The sequence below is a fragment of the Telopea speciosissima genome, chromosome 9, assembly GCF_018873765.1.
Source record: "Telopea speciosissima isolate NSW1024214 ecotype Mountain lineage chromosome 9, Tspe_v1, whole genome shotgun sequence".
Lineage (NCBI taxonomy): Eukaryota > Viridiplantae > Streptophyta > Magnoliopsida > Proteales > Proteaceae > Telopea > Telopea speciosissima.
The window spans coordinates 8190981-8211964 of NC_057924.1; the positions used below are offsets into that span (position 1 = coordinate 8190981).

The 20984-nt window shown below is 39.4% G+C and overlaps 3 protein-coding genes across 3 annotated transcripts; all 3 read left to right on the plus strand.

Moving 5' to 3' along the window:
- The first annotated feature begins 5341 nt into the window (after positions 1-5341).
- On the plus strand, positions 5342-6085 carry LOC122638594 (cysteine-rich repeat secretory protein 38-like). The gene has a single exon (XM_043831459.1). It carries the CDS (start codon positions 5342-5344, stop codon positions 6083-6085), a length of 744 nt encoding a protein of 247 aa, XP_043687394.1.
- A 3245-nt stretch (positions 6086-9330) lies between these two features.
- On the plus strand, positions 9331-11754 carry LOC122638595 (cysteine-rich repeat secretory protein 38-like). Its single transcript, XM_043831460.1, has 3 exons — positions 9331-9336; positions 9890-9899; positions 11027-11754. Exons 1-3 carry the CDS (start codon positions 9331-9333, stop codon positions 11752-11754), a joined length of 744 nt encoding a protein of 247 aa, XP_043687395.1.
- Positions 11755-12135: 381 nt separating this feature from the next.
- LOC122638596 (cysteine-rich repeat secretory protein 38-like) lies at positions 12136-19667 on the plus strand. Its single transcript, XM_043831461.1, has 3 exons — positions 12136-12195; positions 17784-17793; positions 18940-19667. The coding sequence occupies exons 1-3, from the start codon at positions 12136-12138 to the stop codon at positions 19665-19667; spliced, it is 798 nt and encodes a 265-aa protein (XP_043687396.1).
- Positions 19668-20984: the final 1317 nt, after the last annotated feature.

Genomic DNA, 20984 nt, shown 5'->3' on the forward strand with positions numbered 1-20984 from the left:
TTAGGGTTTAGAGAGGTCATCCATATATACACATTACTATTAATTAAATAAAGTGTTATAGGAAACCCATGTATTTGTAGCTAGGTACTATCGTTGACCTTATGTAATATTGCATTAATTTAATTGTATGATGTAATAAGCAAACACACCTTCTTCTGTTTGATCGATTTCTTTATCTTCCAATGAATCATATGTTTGATACAATAGGGATCAAGATATTTTCAATTCCAATTAAGTAATGGGGGCCTAGCATTTTTTAATTTTGAGCGGTAATTTTGAATTTTGAATTTTGAATTAAGCTTGTCTACCAACCATTGGATTGACATGAAATTCATGTGTTGGTCTATGAGTTGAGCACAACACAATGGCTGCTCAACCCCAGGCCATAGAGGATTCAAATTGGATTTGGATCCTCTACGGCCGAGCAGGTAGCGGCCATTGTGCTACCTACACCCAGACATAGGCATGGATCTCACCCTAGCAGGGTGCTTAGGCAGTGGGTAGGGTGGTCATTTTGCCTCTGCCTAGGTACAAGCAGCACAATGGCCGCTACCTACTGACAGTGGAAGAGGATCGGCAGTGGTAGTGGTGGCGATGATGGTGGTGCTAGCGGAAGAAGAAGAAACGCAAAGAAGAAGAAGAGGAGATCCGTGTTGAAAGAAAAAATAAAAGTTAGAAAACCAGAAGAAGAAAATTATGAGGTTAGCCAATTAAAGGGTAATATCGTCTTTTGAACTACTATTTTAACACCGTTAACCACTTAAGGTCCAGTTGATAGAATCTTTCAAAAGTAGGGAAGGGCATTATCATTATTCAAAACTTAGGGGTGGGGTTTGATATTATGGATACTTAGAGGGGAGGGCGTGATATTTCCCCAATAAGAATGGAATGAAGAGAGAGAGAGAGAACATAAGAGCGACCAGCCCTTGGATCTTCTTCAACACACGTGGTAGATTGAAAAACGTCACTAGGTGATCCCCAGCCACCCCCGCACTAGACAACATCCAAATCCCAATTTAATTATATGATATGATATGATAAGCAATTTGTATCGAATTTAGTTTGTAATTTTTTCCCCTCTTCCCTTGAAAGGCCGCCGTCAAACACGGATCAGCATCGTTTCCAAGGAGCAGGGAATTGCCAGGGCGCTGCCAGCCGTTGGGCTGTGCTACACACATCCCTAGGCATGCGTCGAGATGTGTGTGGCACAACTCAGCCGCTGGATGCCCCTGACAGCACCCTGGGCGCACACCTCCCTAGAGATGAGCTCAACTCACCAAACACACACCTTGTTCCGCTCAACCTATTTCTTTATCTTCCAATTATTCGTATGTTTGAGACAATAGTAACAAGATTTTTTTTCAATTTCGATCGATTGGGTGTATTTTGTCGAAATTTTGAGTAATATTTCTGAAAAAGAAAAGAAGAAAACAACAAAATATAAAAATTGCTTATGGAAACAGTTCCATATGTGTAACTGAGATTCTCTCTAGCCTAGGTAATCCATTTTCAGTAGCGGTGTAGATACCCAATACTACCACCACCACCCTCTTCTTCTTCCTAATCCTCTTCTATTTTTTCTGCTCTACGTACTTTTCGTTGCACCACAACCGACATCACCTCCCTTTCCTTCCATTTCTGAAACCTAATCTAACTAAAACCCCACACGCTAGAAATATGACCAAGACCACACCCATGTACATGAGTTTAAGTTGCAAAAGCTTCAAGAACAGTGCATAGGGCATCAATCCAATAATGTGGCAGCTCCATTCAATTGTTCTAATATATTTGCATGGAGTGTTCACATTGTGAATCTAATTAATAGTATGTAGGAAATTTGAATTCAGAAACAATGATCAACACCAAGAGAAACAACGGTGACAAAGTTTAAGGAGTCAAACGAATTAGGGTTTAAGGACAAGTGGTAGGAAAGAACCTGTGGCTCTTCCGAGCATTGTTGGAAATAGCGGTGAGAACGCCCCAGACACCAGGGTCGGGATTTTGGAGAGATTGAGCAGAGAACTTGCGAACGACAGAGATGATTAAGTCCTTTCGACATTCAATGGGTCTGGCACTGTCACTCCCTGAATCTAGTAAATTAAACAAACAGAATATTAATGGAGCTCTATATGTTCGATGATTTTCCCTTTCAATTGGAAACTCTGAAAACGGGAAGATTCCCTATTTCAGGCAACATACCGGCAATACTGTGAGTCAAGATTCTCAAAACTGGTGGGGAAACCCGTAATCTTAGATGATGAAAACGAAGAATACGCTTTGAATAGAGGTTGGGCAAAAAGGTCTCTTCAAATTACAGGTGTGGTAGAAGAAAGGATAGTTTGGCGAATAAAAAAAAAATTTAACGTGGACTTAAATGGGTTGAAAAGTAAAGAATGTGGTAGAATTTTCAAGAGGTACGTGTGAAATTGTCAAAACCTTAGGGATGCATGCAAAATATTAGGTCCATTTTAGGGGGTATGTGTATTTACGGTTTTGTTATTCCTTCATGGTAATAGGCTTCTAAATGGTTCTTAAACAGTTTGGAAACGGTTCTTCAATGGTTTTTCAATTTTAAACCTTTTTCACCAAAATGTAGAGACTTGATGTAAATGGTCTAGCCAGATTAAATATAATCGATTTAATGGTTTGTGAATGATTTAAATTAAACTCAATGGTTAAACTGTTTAAAATTCAACCAAACCGTTTATCAAGCGGTTGCACCTTTTTTCGCAATCCTTTATTAAATGGTTTGATGCTTTTAGTAATGATTTCAATTTACATTTTCTTTAGTCAACAATTTATTCAACAAAGCTCAAGAGAATACAGCAGACCCCTCAAAGAGGGACAAAAATTGAAAACAGAAGAAAGAAAAAGAAGAAACAACAGCACAACACAGCCTCAAGCTATGACACTCCTTAGGTGAGAGAGAGAGAGAGAGAGGCAATCCCCAAGACCAAACAATACGGCAGTTCTAAGTGGCATTTGGAACAACACCCACCAAGTTAGTCATCTTGCTCCTAACCTCAATAAATAGCTTCCCAAATTTGAAAGTTTGATATCAACTTTTTAGACCATCTTCTAATATATCTTTCTTTCCACACATGATAAATAGTAACACAAAAGGCCAATTTACCAACCATATCTCACCCCAGAAATTTGGATGGGGCTCCTCTGTAGCGCGACATAAAGTGTAGTGCATCATCCAAAGGCTTGCAATGCTTGGGTATGCAGCCCAACACAGCAGTGGGGTGTTGGACTGCATGCCCAAGCATTGCAGCCCGTTGGATGTGCACTACAGAGGACCCAAGTCCTGAATGTCCTATTAAGTTTGTCTTTATCCAGTTACATTCCCTCACAAGAGGGAGGATAGATCTAGTGGATGGCTAACTGTAGACACCTTCTAGTGATGATGACTTTAGGAGATAGTATTCTCAATATCCTCTTCACAAGAAAATCAACTTAAGGGGGAAAGAAAAAAAAAAAGACCAAATTTCTCTCAGAAGCTTTTATTGGCAAAATGATTTTTAAAACATCTTCATCAACAATGAGGATAAGTGGTTTTTATTATTAAAGGCTGAGCATTAAACAATGGTGCGAGAATGGCACAAATCATCCACCGATTCCCTCTCCTTACACACATTGCCAAGCAAGCAACACTGGTTGTTGTAATTTTTCAGGAAAGTTTCCAGCCACAACCATGTCTGTACTAAATAGTCCTCGGAATGACCTTTCAAAATGAGAGATTCCAATTCAGGCAAGCCGGGAGAACCACATCACCATGAAACCTATACTGGCGCTTGAGAATCTGCATAAGCCCATTGTCGATCCACACAGGGTATATGTGGATCCACACAGGGTATCAATGGAGAATAGGGTTACAGTCGCTCATCCTCACACCTCTCTCAGATTTTTCGTTACAAAGAAAGAATTCCCACTACATGTTTATAGTGAAACCCTATACAAGAAATTTATCGAAATACCGATATACTCCATAAAAATTTTCCTCAGGGCCTGCCGCCCCCAAACCCCCTCCATAACCCCACGATAGTCCGAAGCAAGTCCAAAGCGTGAACCACCAAGGCTCCACACAGCAATCCAATCATCAAAAGTCAAGACACCAAACCTCAATAAGGCACACTGACCACCCTACCCCTACCTAAACACTCTACCCGGGTGCCCCTCCCCCCCCCCCCCTTATTACAGGCACTGGAAGAACTAGAGGCATTATCCATATACAATTAAGTACGATCTTAAAAGATATACTTGGTCTAAAGAGAGATCTAAATAGGATATTAAAAGGGAATTCCTCCCTATAGGGCACATTTTCGAAGTTCCAAAACAGCCCTTGTCATAGTTGAAATTTTCCAAGAGTGAGAGATAGAAATTAAGCTATACCCTTGAGCAGGGGTAAGGCGGTCAATGCGCACCGCCTCACCTCTGACGCTGCACATGTAGCCCAACTGCCCGGATTGACAGGAGCCGAGTCCGGAAGCCTACATATTATGTGAATTTGTGTTTTTAGAGCCGAGGGTTACCAAACCTGCTATATGGTTTAATTATCCTCTAGAAGGATTAATTAATTACAAAGGCCATGCATACTATTATATCTTTCAAAGTCTCTCCCTAAATCAGAGTTATGTTAAGAAATCAGACAGTTTCTTCTTCTTTTTAATCTTTTGTTGGCTTTCCTTGACCTGTCTTTTCCCTTGCTAACTATATGATTAAGTCTAGAAGGGTAGTTGTTATTTAAAAATACATAAAAAGATTAAAAGGGTGGAACAAATCCAAGCATGTAAATTTTCCACAATTGAGATGGAAGTAGACAAACAGTTTGTGGCTAAAATGTGAACTTCTTTTTATATTATCTGAATGTCAAGCTCTGATCAGGTCGAAATGGCGAATGGATCACCTGCACATACCATCAGGTGAACGTGCATTTCAGAGTCAATCAAATTTTAATTTTGTTTTTATAAAAATCCCTCCTCCGATCCTCTCATAAATGATCAAAATAGGACAAATGGCTGACTCTCACACATACGCTCACCTATTGGTACGTGCAGCGGAACCGAATTCAAATAGAGGATAAAGTACTGGGTCCATACACCAACTTAAAGTAGATTAGGATTTGCTCCACTACAACCTCTACACGGTTCCTACCTTGACTTGGTTTCAGGCCTCTTTTAAACTTCACAAGGTCAGAGGGAGGAAAAGGTCAGCAGAAAAACCAAGCTTCCATATTTGTTATTTAAAGGGATGGTGAATCCGAATAGGAAACCATCCATTCAAAGTGAAAAGCTAGCCTTTACTTTACATCTCTTGTTATCATCTCAAGTACTCCAAAATGGGTTATCTGCTAGGGTTACCACCTCTCCGTCTTCTATCCCTCGCTCTTCTTCTTCAAGTTGTTCTTGGAGAAAACTCCTATCTCTCTCACATCTGCTCCAACTCCGACAACTTCACTTCCAATGGTACCTACGAGACCAACTTGAACAACTTGATGACTTCTCTATCCTATAGTGTTCCTCGCAGCCGAGGCTTCGGGTATGTCTCAGTTGGGAAAGATCCTGATCGAGTATACGGGCTCGGTCTATGTCGAGGTGATGTCTCAAGCACCGATTGTAAAACCTGTATTGTCGATGCAAAGACCAAAATTCTCAAAAGCTGTTCTAATGAGAAAGAAGCCATTATTTGGTACGATTATTGTCTTTTGAAATACTCCAATTCTGATTTCTTTGGAAAGATTGATACCAAATACAAAGTCTACATGTATAACACACAGAACGTAAGTGATCCAGACTCATTCAATTACAAAGTTAGAGAGTTGCTGAACGAGGTAGCGACTGATGCTTATGATGATCATAATTCAAAGCTGTATGCTACTGGAGAACTAGTGATTGATGGTTCAGAGAAGCTCTATGGTTTGGCTCAGTGCACTAGAGATCTCTCTAGAGCTAACTGCAAGGAGTGCTTGGATGATGCAATAAGCGACCTTCCTAGTTGTTGTGATGGTAAACAAGGTGGAAGAGTTCTTGGTGGTAGTTGTAATATAAGATATGAGCTTTACTCCTTTGTAAATTCTAATTAGAACATTAATTTAGATCTCAGCTTTAGGGTTTAGAGAGGTGATCCATATATACACATTACTACTAAATAAAGTGTTATAGGAACCCCTTAGTTTGTTAACTCCATGGATTTGTAGCTAGGTACTATCATTGGCCTCATGTAATATTGCATTGATTTAATTATATGATGTAATAAGCAAACACACCTTCTTCTGTTTGATCTATTTCTTTATCTTCCAATGAATCATATGTTTGAGACAATAGTGATCAAGATTTTTTCAATTCCAATCAATTGATGGTGGTCTAGCATTTTTTAATTTTGAGCGGTAATTTTGAATTTTGAATTAAGCTCGTCTACCAACCATTGGATTGACATGAAATCCACGTGTTGGTCTGTGAGTTGAGCACAACACAATGGCTGCCCAACCCCAGGTCGCAAAGGATCCAAATTGGATCCTCTACGGCCGGGCAGGTAGCGGCCAATGTGCTGCCTACACCTAGACGTAGGCGTGGACTCCACCCGGGTAGGGTGCTCAGGCAGTGGGTAGGGTGGTCATTTTGCCTCTGTCTGGGAATAAGCAGCACAATGGCCACTACCTGCTGGCGGTGGAAGAGGATCTGCAGTGGTAGTGGTGGCGATGATGGTGGTGTTGGCGGAAGAAGAAGAGATCTATGTTGAAAGAAAAAAAAAAGTCAGAAAACCAGAAGTAGGGGAGGGCATTATCATTATTCAAAACTTGGGGGTGGGGTTTGATATTATGGATACTTAGAGGGGAGGGGGATGATATTTCCCCAATAAGAATGGACTGAAGAAAGAGAGAGAGAGAGAGAGAGAGAGAGAGAGCATGAGAGCAACCAGCCCTTGGATCTTCTTCAACACACATGGCAGATAGAGAGACCTCATTAGGTGATCCCCAGCCACCCCCACATTAGACAGGATTCAAATCCCAATTTAATTATCTGATATGATATAATATGATAAGCAATTTGTGTGGAATTTAGTTTCTAATTTTTTCCCCTCTTCCCTTGAAAGGCCATAAAACACACACCTTGTTCCGCTCAACCTATTTCTTTATCTTTCTGTTCGAGGAAATAAGCTCCTAAACGTTCTTAAATGGTTTAAAAGCGGCTCTTCAATGGTTTTCTAATTTTAAACCCCTTTACTTTTTTTTTCTTTTTTGGGTAACAATTTTAAACCCCTTTACTGATTGCATACTTGTATACATGTTTTAAATTCAACTGTACTTGAAAATGGTCTAGCCAAGTTAAATATAATCGATTTCGATTTATAAATAATTCAAACCCGATGTCAAACCTTTTAAATTCAACCAAATTGTTTATCAAACGGTTGCATTTTTTTTACATCACAATCGAATCCTTTATTAAATGGTTAAGTTTGACGGTGTTTGTTTAAACAGTTCGATTTGGGTTCAGTAATGATTTCAGTTGCCATTTTTTTTTTTTTAATAATCAATATATTCAACGAAGCTCAAGAGAATACAACAGACCCCTCAAAGAGGAGACATAAATTGGAAACAGAAGAAGAAAAAGAAGAAACTACCCCACAACGCAGGCTCAAGCTATGACACCCCTTAGGTATTTGGGAAGGCAAGGGAGAGAGAGAGAGAGAGAGAGACAATCCCCAAGACTAAACAATAAAACTGTCGTTCTGAGGGTATTTGTAATAATACCCACCAAGTTAGTGATCTTGCTCCTAACCTCATCAAATAGCTTCACAATTTTGGGAGTTTAATATCAACTTTTTAGTCCATCTAAGATTTCTTTCTTTTCACACATGGTAAATAATAGCATAAAAGGCCAATTTATCAACCATATCTCACCCCGAATTTCCTATGAAGTTAGTCTTTATCTATCCAATTACATTCTCTCGCAAGATGGAGGATAGATCTAAGTAGATGGTTATCTGTAGACACCTCATTTTATTATCTCCTAGTGATGACTTTAAGAAACAACATTCTCAATATCCCCTTCAGGAGAAAACTCAACTTAAGGGAAAAAAAGACCAAATTTCGCTCACAAGCTTTTATTGCCAAAATGATTTTTAAAACAATCTTAATCGTCGATGAGGATAAGAGGTTTTTATTATTAAAGACCAAACATTAGACAATGGTGCGAGAATGACACAAATCAACTACCAATTCTCCCTCCCTACACACATTGCCAAGCAAGCATTACTGCTTATCGTAATTTTTCAGGAAATTTAACAGTCAAGTCCATGTCCACATTGGATAGTCCTCAGAATTAGCTTTCCAATGAGATATTGCACGTTGAAATCAGATAAGTAGATCAAAAGTTATGACCATCAAAATAAAAGATTCCAATTCAAGTAATCCAAGAGAACCACATCAGCATGAAACCTATACTGGCGCTTGAGGATCTGCATGAGCCCATTGTAGATCCATACAGGACATATGTGGATCCGCAACTGCCACTTAGGGATAGTCCCACATTGGGCAGCTCCGATCTTTCCTTCTTTGGCAACTACAACCCCACCCACAGGGCAATAGGGGCATAATCCATATACAATTAATTTTTTCTATAATAATATACAATTAATTATGATCTTAAAAGATGTACTCATGGTTTTAGTGCACGGTATCGCAATAGCTATCGGTCAATTCGGAAACTAATACGGTATCGGCAAGGATCAGTTGTATCAGACAAATTTGCCATTGATCCTTCTTCAAATTTTTTTTGATCATTTTACCCCTTATTCGTATTGTATCGTTAATATGGTATCAACACAATATCATAATCGACAAGATGCAAAACTAGTACGGATCACCCGTATACTTAGAACAATGGAGATACTTGGTCTAAAGAGAGAATCTAAATAGGATCTTAAAAGGGAATTCCTCCCTATAGAGCACATTTTGGAAGTTTTAATACAGCCCTTCGCATTGTTGAAATTTTCCCAGAGTGAGTGAAAGAAATTAAGCTTTACCCTTGAGTTGGGAGGCCTAAATCTTTCATTCGTCTTTGTTTTTAGGGTCGAGGGGCTCACCCCTCTCGACCCTCATCCAAGGTCGACCTAAGTTATTACTTCTTTAATTAGTTAAGTAACTAGGTAATTAGATAGGCATGCCTAGGCTTAGTTAGATAAATTAACAATCTTTTAGTATGTATTTAAGTAGATAAGCATGATTTAGGATAGTAATTAAATTATTGTAGTTATTTAGGGTAAGCATATGTAAGGTCAATATATAACTATATTTTGGTAGTGTATATTAGTAGATCAGACATAGAAATGCATGTAGGTTAGGATACACATCATGGAAGAATGCTCAAATTTGATGTCTAGAAGAAAGATTGACTTTCTCCAAGGCAGAACGAATGCCTAACAACTTCGTAACTTGATCCTTACCCAATCTTTAACCAAACCAGCGAGATTGGAGTTCATAATTCTACCTTACATGGAACAAACCATCAATGGGTGCTAGCCCCTTATCCTAAGAAGTGATTCTCCCATTTACCATCCTCAATTAAAAAATGTAAAAATTATGACCAAAAGACCGCAGTCATTTGGAGCCATGCACGTGCGCTTGGCATGCATTAGGTCACATCGATGCTCACCTGTCAGCGGTAATACCTGCCCACATGAGTCAGACGCCATGGCCCTAACCACATCAACTAAGGGTTGTCAAACCCAGGCCTGACTAACCAACCCAAATAAGACCAAAACTGAACCGATTGATTATTAAATGGTTTGAATTTGGTATTACGACTTATAACCGCCGAGGGATTATTAATCGGTCTAGGTCTTGGCTTTGATGATCGATTACATAATTAGTTGATTTTGGCCTTAGAATCCTCAAAGTTACAAGACTGATTAGATCCAAACCGACCGGTTTGACACCCATTTTAGTCAGGTCTTGGGTTTAAATCACGTCTTCACTTCTCTTCTTCCCTCCTCCCCCAAACATACTATACCTTTCAAATCTCTCCCTAAATCAGAGTTATGTTAACAGACTGTTTCTTTTTCTTTTTAATCATTTGTTTGCTTTTCTTGACCTTTCTTTTCCCTTGCTAGCTATATGATTAAGTCTAGAAGAGTAGTTGTCATTTAAAAATAAATAAACAGATTAATTAGAAGGGTGGAAAACATCCAAGCATGTAATTTTCCCCAATTGAGATGAAAGCAGACAATCAGGTTTGTGGGTAAAGCACCAACTTCTTTTGTATATTATCCGAATGTCAAGCTCTATCCAGGTCGAAATGGAGAATGGGTCATCTGTATGTAGGGATGTAAACGGATCGGATTTGGCTTGGATAGTGCTTTATCCACATCCGCATCTGATTAGCTTTCGGACAGATTTGGATACTGATAAACGAATACGGACACAGATACGGATTGGATATTTTATCTATTTACATATAAATATAGTTTTTCGGATAGCTATAGCCTATCCGTATCCGCATTCCTTTTGTTTTCGGACGGATTCGGACAGTTCTAAACAGATATGGACGCGGATAAGAAAACGAATTTCGACTATTCATTTACAACCCTATCTGCACATACCAACCGGTGAACGTACATCTCAGAGCCAATCATATTTTATTCATTTTCATAAAAACCCCTCCTCCCCTTATAAATAGTAAAAATAGATCAGATGATTGACTCTCACATGTACGTTCACCTGTTGATGCATGCAGCGGAATCGAATTCACATAGAGGATAAAGTACTAGGTCCAAACTGAGGGTAATGTGCCACATGCACCAACTACACGGTTCCTACTTCCTACTTTGATTTGGTTCTCTTTTAAACTTCACAAGGTCAGAGGGAGGAAAAGGTCAGCAGCAAAACCAAGCTTCCATATTTGTTATTTAAAGGGTGGTGAATCCGAATAGGAAACCATCCATTCAAAGTGAAAAGCTAGCCTTTACTTTACATCTCTTGTTATCATCAGATATCTTAACTACTCCTAAATGGGTTATCTGCTAGGGTTATCACCTCTCCATCTTCTATCCCTCGCTCTTCTTCTTCAAGTTGTTCTTGGAGAAAACTCCTGTCTCTCTCATATCTGCTCCAAGTCCGACAACTACACTTCCAATGGTACCTACGAGACCAACTTGAACAACTTGATGACTTCTCTATCCTATAGTGTTCCTCGCAGCCGAGGCTTCAGGTATGTCTCAGTTGGCAAAGATCCTGATCGAGTTTACGGACTCGGTCTATGTCGAGGTGATGTCTCAAGCGCCGATTGTAAAACCTGTATTGCCGATGCAAAGACCAAAATTCTCAAAAGCTGTTCTAATGAGAAAGAAGCCATCATTTGGTACGATTATTGTCTTTTGAAATGCTCCAATTCTGATTTCTTTGGAAAAATTGATACCAAATACAAAGTCTACATGTATAACACACACAACGTAAGTGATCCTAGCTCCTTCAATTACAAAGTTAGAGAGTTGCTGAACGAGGTGGCGACTGATGCTTATGATGATCATAATTCAAAGATGTATGCTACTGGAGAACTAGTGATTGATGGTTCAGAGAAGCTCTATGGTTTGGCTCAGTGCACTAGAGATCTCTCTAGAGCTAACTGCAAGGAGTGCTTGGATGATGCAATAAGTGACCTTCCTAGTTGTTGTGATGGTAAACAAGGTGGAAGAATTCTTGGTGGTAGTTGTAATATAAGATATGAGCTTTACTCCTTTGTAAACTCTAATTAAAACATTAATTGAGATCTCAATTTTAGGGTTTAGAGAGGTGATCCATATATACACATTACTACTAAATAAAGTGTTATAGGAACCCCTTAATTTGTCAACCCCATGGGTTTGTACCTAGGTACTATCATTGGCCTTATGTAATACTGCATTGATTTAATTATATGATGTAATAAGCAAACACACCTTCTGTTTGATGTATTTCTTTATCTTCCAATGAATCATATGTTTGAGACAATAGTGATCAAGATTTTTTCAATTCCAATCAATTGATGGTGGCCTAGCATTTTTTTATTTTGAGCTGTAATTTTGAATTAAGCTCGTCTACCAACCATTGGATTGACATGAAATCCACGTGTTGGTCTGTGAGTTGAGCACAACACAATGGCTGCTCAACCCCAGGTCGCAAAGGATCCAAATCGGATTTGGATCCTCTACAGCCAGGTAGGTAGCGGCCAATGTGCTGCCTACACCCAGACATATATAGGCATGGATTCCACCTGGGCAGGGTGCTCAGGCAGTGGGTAGGGTGATCATTTTGCCTCTTTCTAGGTATAAGCAGCACAGTAGCCGCTACCTGTTGGCGGTGGAAGAGGATCTACGGCGATAGTGGTGGCAATGATGGTAGTGCTGGAGGAAGAAGAAGGGATCTATGTTGAAAGAAAAAAAAAAGTTAGAAAACCAGAAGAAGAAAAGTATGAGGTTAGCCAATTAAAGGGTAATATCGTCTTTTGAACTGCTATTTTAACACCATTAGCCACTTAGGGTACAGTTCATAACAACTTTCAAAAGTAGGGGAGGTCATTATCATTATTCAAAACTTGGGGGTGGGGTTTGATATTATGGATACTTAGAGGGGAGGGGGATGATATTTCCCCAATAAGAATGGATTGAGAGAGAGAGAGAGAGAGAGAGAGAGAGAGAGAGCATGAGAGCGACCATCCCTTGGTCCTTCTTCAACCCACGTGGCAGATAGAGAGACCTCACTAGGTGATCCCCAACCACCCCCGCACTTAACAGGATCCAAATCCCAATTTAATTAGATGATATGATATGATATGATATAATATGATAAGCAATTTGTATGGAATTTAGTTTGTAATTTTTTCCCCTCTTCCCTTGAAACGCCGTCAAACACACACCTTCGCGGTTCTTCAATGGTTTTCTAATTTTAAACCCCTTTGCTTCCTTCTTTTTTTTTTTTGGTAACAATTTTAAATCCCTTTACTGATTGCATACTTGTATACATGTTTTAAATTCAAGTGTACTTGCCAAAATGTGGAGACTTGATGTAAATGTTCTAGCCGAGTTAATTATAATCGATTTCAATTTATAAATAGTTCAAACCCGATGTCAAACTTTTTAAATTTCAACCAAACTGTTTATCAAACGGTTGCATTTTTTTTTACATCACAATCGAATCCTTTATTAAATGGTTAAGTTTGACGGTGTTTGTCTAAACAATTCGATTTGGTTTCAGATATGATTTCAGTTTATATATTTTTTTTAATAATTAAAATATTCAACGAAGCTCAAGAGAATACATACATAAATTGAAAACAGAAGAAGAAAAAGAAGAAACTACCCCCACAACGTAGGCTCAAGCTATGACACGTACCCTTGGATTTATATCCTCTGTTGTCCGTTGACCGGACAGCAGGGTGCTGTCCGCTCACAGGGGCGAAATGACCATATAACCTCCACTCGGATAGAGTGTTTGGGCAGGGAGGTTAAATGGTCATTTCGGCCCCATGTGAGCGGACAACACTCTGCTGTCCGGTCAGTGGACAGCAGAGGATACCCTTAGGTATTTGCGAGGGCAAGAGCGAGAGAGACAATCCCCAAGACTAAACAATAAAACTGTTGTTCCGAGGGTATTTGGAATAACACCCACCAAGTTAGTGATCTTGCTCTTAACCTCAACAAATAGCTTCACAACTTTGGGAGTTTGATATCAACTTTTCAGTCCATCTAAGATTTCTTTCTTTTCACACATGGTAAATAGTAGCACAAAAGGCCAATTTATCAACCATATGTCACCCCGAATCTCCTATGAAGTTAGTCTTTATCCAATTACATTCTCTCGCAAGAGGGAGGATAGATCTAGTAGATGGTTATCTGTAGACACTTCATTTTGCTACCTTCTAGTGATGACTTTAAGAGACAACATTCTCAATATCCCTTTCAGGAGAAAACTACAGGGAAAAAAAGACCAAATTTCCCTCACAAGCTTTTATTTCCAAAATGTTTTTTAAAACAATCTTAATCAACGATGAGGATATGTGGTTTTTATTATTGAAGACCAAAGATTAACCAATGGTGTGAGAATGATACAAATCAACTACAGATTCTCCCTCCCTACACACATTACCAAGCAAGTATTACCGCTTGTCATAATTTTTCAGGAAATTTTATGGTCAAATTCATGTCTACATTGGATAGTCCTTAGAATGAGCTTTCCAATGATATATTGCACATCGAAATCAGATAAGTAGACCAAAAGTTATGACCGTCGAAATAAAAGATTTCAATTCAAGTAATCCGAGAGAACCACATCAGCATGAAACCTATACTAGCGCTTGAGGATCTACATGAGCCCATTGTAGGTCCACACAAGGCATATGTGGATCCGCAACTGCCACTTTGGGATAGTCCCACATTGGGCAGCTCCCATCTTTCCTTCTTTGGCTACTACAAGGCTACAACCCCACCCTCGGGGCAAAAGAGGCATAATCGATATACAATTAATTTTTTTTAGGTAAATTATAGGTTGCCCTTTGGTTGTCAATCGAAACTCAAATCACCCCCTAATTTTTGAAAAAACTCAAGTCAACCCCTCTACAGTAACATGTTAGTCTGCTGTTAGTTGTTGGTGTAAAATGACTATTTCACCTTTGTATTAAAACATTAGAATTAAATTTACAATACTACCCTTCCTTCATCTTCAACCTAAAATACCCCATCCCTTCCCTGCAACTCCGTTGGCAGCACTGCCACCACCGCCGCCTCTGCTTCCCGAACATATTGTCCGGCAAAAGATAGAGGGACGTGTGGAGGAGCTAACGACGAAGGTCATTAATGGAGGGGTCACGGTTATCGAGCATCCTAGATGTCAACCCTTCTCCAGTGATTTGAACTACCCTGATTCAAACCCCACTTTGCAACTCATATTCCAAACAGTGCCTGAGTTTAAGACCTCCTCTCTCATGTCCTCTTCCTTCCGCCTCATTTTCTGGATTTACGTTCTCCATTTGTAGGCATATTTACCCTTTAGGTTTCAGCTTCAAAGAAGATCACTGCTGTAAGAACCGAAACCTGCAACTTTGACTGGTCCAAGTTACTGCCCAGATCTAGTTTCAGGTCTTTCCTGCTCCTCTTCTGCTAGTGTATTCCAGCCGAATAACTGTGCCTTTGAGAGCCCATAGAGTATGGTTGCTACCCCCTGAATTTTAGAATGGAACATCTTTAGACGAGAGAGATCTCCACAAAAGATTGAATCTCTGTTTCCGTCACCTGTTGCCGCTGAAATAAATTAAAAAAAAAAAAAACAAAACAAAAAAACAAAAGCGATTTTGGCTGTGCGTTTCAAGGATCGCCGGAGATTGACGGCGGCTCAATAATCCCGGCGAAGGGTAGTTTTTAGATGCATCACTGTTCTCCTTCATATTTGTTTGGCTTCCGCTTGCTCGCTGGCCTCGCTCTCAAACAATAACAACGAAAATCAAATCCCTGAAAAGAAAAAAAAAAAACCCTCTTTTTTAACTATATAAGTCTCTAACTCTCAGCAACAGCAAAGACAAAAGGCAAAGATGAGTGTGGTCGGGCAGCAGCAAGCCAACAAGTGTGAAGAGGGATGTGGGTTTTGCTACCACTGCCGCTTCTGCTTCTTCCACTCTCTCTCTCTCTCTCTCTCTCTCTCTCTCTCTCTCTCTCTCTCTCTCTCTCTCTCTCTCTCTCTCTCTCTCTCATATGTCTCTCCTTTCTCTCCCTGTCATCCTCGACCTCCACATCTCCTTCAGAAAAAAAAAAAAAGAACTTCAGCGAATCAGAACCAGGATTTGATTTACTGAGGAAAATCAAAAGAAGCACTTTACAAGTAGGAAGAAAAGGGTTTGAAAGAGAACCCATTAATTATTTTCCTAGGGTTACAATTGAGGGTCTAAGGGAAATGAAAGATTTTCAGTTGTGTTCACCATTAGAGAAGAAGATTTTCGGTTGTGTTTAGTTGTGTTCACCATTAGAGAAGAAGATTTTCAGTTGTGTTCACCATTACCGTTTTCTGTTTTGTCTTTCCGTTGTGGATTTGGTTCCTGTCCTGCAGTGGCGGGAGCTGGAGCTTCCAGTCCAGCAAAACCACCTGGAAACAGGGGGTGAGGTGGTCATTTCACATGTGGGGCCCATGTGGGACCCATCTGTGAAATGACCACCCCACCCCTATTTTTGCTGTGGTTTTCCTGGGTTGGACACTCCAGCTCCCGCCACTGCAGGACAGGAGCTTTTTCGTTCCGTTGTTTTGGGGAAGAAGATGGAATATTCCCCTCTAATTCCCCTCATCCTTATATATTTAAAAAAAATTAGGGTTTTTAGATTCAAGGGTAAAAAAGTAACTCTACACTAGGCAAAGGTAGTTTAGGTATTTAAATTTATTTAACTGCCTGACATCATCACTTAACAACATAAAACTAACGGTAGAGACTAATTTATCATATTGGGTCTAAACCAGGGGGTAATTTGAGTTTTTTCAAAAACTAGGGGATGATCTGAGTTTCGATTGAAAACCAGGGGGTGATCTGTCATGTACCCTTTTTTTTATAATAATATACAATTAATTAAGATCTTAAAACATGTACTCATGGTTTTAGTGCACGGTTTCGCAACAAGTATCGATCAATTCGGAAACTGATACGGTATCAACGAGGATCGATTGTATCGAACAAATTTGCCGTTGATCCTCCTCTTTAAAATATGTTTTTTGATTATTTTACCACTTGTTCGTACTATGTCATCAATATGGTATCAACACAGTATGGACCCTCTCGACCCTCATTCGAGGTCGACCTAAGTTATTACTTTTCCCCTTTCTTTTTCTAGTTATATTTGTAGTTAGTTTTAATCAGTTAAGTAACTTGGTAATTAGATAGGAATGCCAAGGGTTAGTTAGATAAATTAACAATGTTTAGTATGTATTTAAGTAGATAGGCATGATTAGGATAGTAATTTAATTATTGTAGTTAGGGTAAGCATATGTAAGGTCAATGTATAACTATATTTTGATAGTGTATACTAGTAGATCAGACATAGAAATGCATGTAGGTTAGGATACACATATTGGAAGAATGCTCAAATTTTGGTGTCTAGAAAAAAAAATTGGCTTTCTCCAAGGCAAAACGAAGGATTTTTATCTGTTGATGTACCTGTAGTGCTACTGTACTCATCGTGCGGTGCTCCAGGTGCCATGTGTGCCATGTGGGACTCGCTATGCACACATGGCACCAGCAACATCGCACTATGAGTACTGCATCGCTGCAGTTACAACGGCGAATAATGATCTGTAGAACGAATGCCTAATAACTTCGTAACTTAACCTTTACCCAACCTCTAACTAAACCGAGATTATGCAGTTCATAATTCTGCCCTACATGGAACAAACCATCGACCTACGGAACCTAACCCCTAGGGTGATGACTGTTCCCCTTTCCATTCTCAATCAAGGAATGTAAAAATTATGTTCAATACACGACAATCATTTGGGGCCATGCACGTGCGCTCAGCATGCATTAGGTCAAATCGACCTCATCTGTCAGCCATAGTACCTACCCACAAGAGTCAGATATCATGGCCCTAAGCACATCAAGTAAGGGTTGTCAATCCCAGGCTTGACTAAACCAACCCAAATAAGACCGAAACTGAACCGATTGATTATTAAATGGTTTGAATTCGGTATTAGCACTTATAACCGCCTGAGTGATTATTAATCGGTCTAGGTCTTGGCTTTGATAATCGATCACATAATTAGTTGATTTTGGCCCTAGAATCCTCAAAGTTACAAGACCGATTAGATCCGAACCGACTGGTTTAATTCCCGTCTTCACTTCTCTTCTTCCCTCCTCCCTCAAACATACTATACCTTTCAAAGCTCTCCCTAAATCAGAGTTATAATAACAGACTGTTTCTATTTCTTTTTAATCTTTTGTTTGCTTTTCTTGACCTTTCTTTTCCCTTGCTAGCTATAAGATTAAGTCTACAAGAGTAGTTGTCATTTAAAAATAAATAAACAGATTAATTAGAAGGGTGGAATAAATCCAAGCATGTAATTTTCCCCAATTGAAATGAAAGCAGACAATCAGGTTTGTGGGTAAAACACCAACTTCTTTTTTATATTATCCGAATGTCAAGCTCGGTCCAGGTCGAAATGGAAAATGGGTCATCTACACAAAGGAATGTAAACGGATCAGATTCGGCTTGGATAGTGCTATATTCACATCCGCATCTGATTAGTTTTCGGACGGATTCGGTTACTGTTAAATGAATACGGACATAGATACGGATTGAATATTTTATCCGTTTACATATAAATATAGTTTTTCGGATAGCTATAGCCTATCAGTATCCGCATCCATTTAGCTTTCGGACGGATTCGAACAGTGCTAAACAGATATGGACACGGATACGGAAACGGATTTCAACTATTCATTTACAACCCTATTTGCACGTACCAACCGGTGAATGCACATCTCAGAGCCAATCATATTTTATTTATTTTCATAAAAACCCCTCCTCCCCTTGTAAATAGTAAAAATAGATCAATTAGTTGACTCTCACATGTACGTTCACCTGTTGATGCGTGCAGCGGAATCGAATTCAAATAGAGGATGTACGTTCACCTGTTGATGCGTGCAGCGGAATCGAATTCAAATAGAGGATGAAGTACTGGGTCCAAATTGAGGGTAATGTGCCACATGCACCAACTACACGGTTCCTACTTCCTACTTTGATTTGGTTCTCTTTTAAACTTCACAAGGTCAGAGTGAGGAAAAGGTCAGCAGCAAAACCAAGCTTCCATATTTGTTATTTAAAGGGATGGTGAATCCGAATAGGAAACCATCCATTCAAAGTGAAAAACTAGCCTTTACTTTAAATCTCTTGTTATCATCAGATATCTCCACTATTCCAGAATGCATTTTCTAGGGTTATCACCTCTCCATCTTCTATCCCTCGCTCTTCTTCTTCAAGTTGTTCTTGGAGAAAACTCCTATCTCTCTCACATCTGCTCCAACACCGACAACTACACTTCCAATGGTACCTACGAGACCAACTTGAACAACTTGATGACTTCTCTATCCTATAGTGTTCCTCGCAGCCGAGGCTTCGGGTATGTCTCAGTTGGGAAAGATCCTGATCGAGTATACGGACTCGGTCTATGTCGAGGTGATGTCTCAAGCGCCGACTGTAAAACCTGTATTGCCGATGCAAAGACCCAAATTCTCAAAAGCTGTTCTAATGAGAAAGAAGCCATTATTTGGTACGATTATTGTCTTTTAAAATACTCCAATTCTGATTTCTTTGGAAAGATTGATACCAAATACAAAGTCTACATGTATAACACACAGAACGTAAGTGATCCAGCCTCATTCAATTACAAAGTTAGAGAGTTGCTAAACGAGGTAGCGACTGATGCTTATGATGATCATAATTCAAAGATGTATGCTACTGGAGAACTAGTGATTGATGGTTCAGAGAAGCTCTATGGTTTGGCTCAGTGCACCAGGGATCTCTCTAGAGCTAACTGCAAGGAGTGCTTGGATGATGCAATAAGTGACCTTCCTAGTTGTTGTGATGGTAAACAAGGTGGAAGAGTTCTTGGTGGTAGTTGTAATATAAGATATGAGCTTTACTCCTTTGTAAATTCTAATTAGAACATTAATTGAGATCTCAACTTTAGGGTTTTAGAGGTCATCCATATATACACATTACTACTAAATAAAGTGTTATAGGAACCCCTTAGTTTGTTAACCCTATGGATTTGTAGCTAGGTACTATCATTGGCCTCATGTAATATTGCATTGATTTAATTATATGATGTAATAAGCAAACACACCTTCTTCTGTTTGATCTATTTCTTTATCTTCCAATGAATCATATGTTTGAGACAATAGTGATCAAGATTTTTTCAATTCCAATCAATTGATGGTGGTCTAGCATTTTTGAATTTTGAGCGGTAATTTTAAATTTTGAATTAAGCTCGTCTACCAACCATTGGATTGACATGAAATCCACGTGTTGGTCTGTGAGTTGAGCACAACACAATGGCTGCTCAACCCCAGGTCGCAAAGGATCCAAATCGGATTTGGATCCTCTACGGCCGGGCAGGTAGCGGCCAATGTGCTGCCTACACCCAGACGTAGGCGTGGGCTCCACCCGGGCATGGTGCTCAGGCATTGGGTAGGGTGGTCATTTTGCCTCTGTCTGGGTATAAGCAGCACAATGGCCGCTACCTGTTGACGGTGGAAGAGGATCTGCAATGGTAGTGGTGGCGATGATGGTGGTGCTGGCGGAAGAAGAAGAGATCTATGTTGAAAGAGAAAAAAAAGTCAGAAAACCAGAAGTAGGGGAGGGCATTATCATTATTCAAAACTTGGGGGTGGGGTTTGATATTATGGATACTTAGAGGGGAGGGGGAAGATATTTCCCCAATAAGAATGGACTGAAGAAAGAGAGAGAGAGCATGAGAGCAACCAGCCCTTGGATCTTCTTCAACACACGTGGCAGATAGAGAGACCTCATTAGGTGATCCCCAGCCACCCCCGCACTAGACAGGATTCAAATCCCAATTTAATTAACTGATATGATATAATATGATAAGCAATTTGTGTGGAATTTAGTTTATAATTTTTTCCCTTCTTCCCTTGAAAGGCCGTAAAACACACACCTTGTTCCGCTCAACCTATTTCTTTATCTTCCTGTTCGAGGTAATAGGCTCCTAAACGTTCTTAAATGGTTTAAAAGCGGTTCTTCAATGGTTTTCTAATTTTAAACCCCTTTACTTTTTTTTTTCTTTTTTGGGTAACAGTTTTAAACCCCTTTACTGATTGCATACTTGTATACATGTTTTAAATTCAACTGTACTTGAAAATGGTCTAGCCAAGTTAAATATAATCGATTTCGATTTATAAATAATTCAAACCCGATGTCAAACCTTTTAAAATTCAACCAAATTGTTTATCAAACGGTTG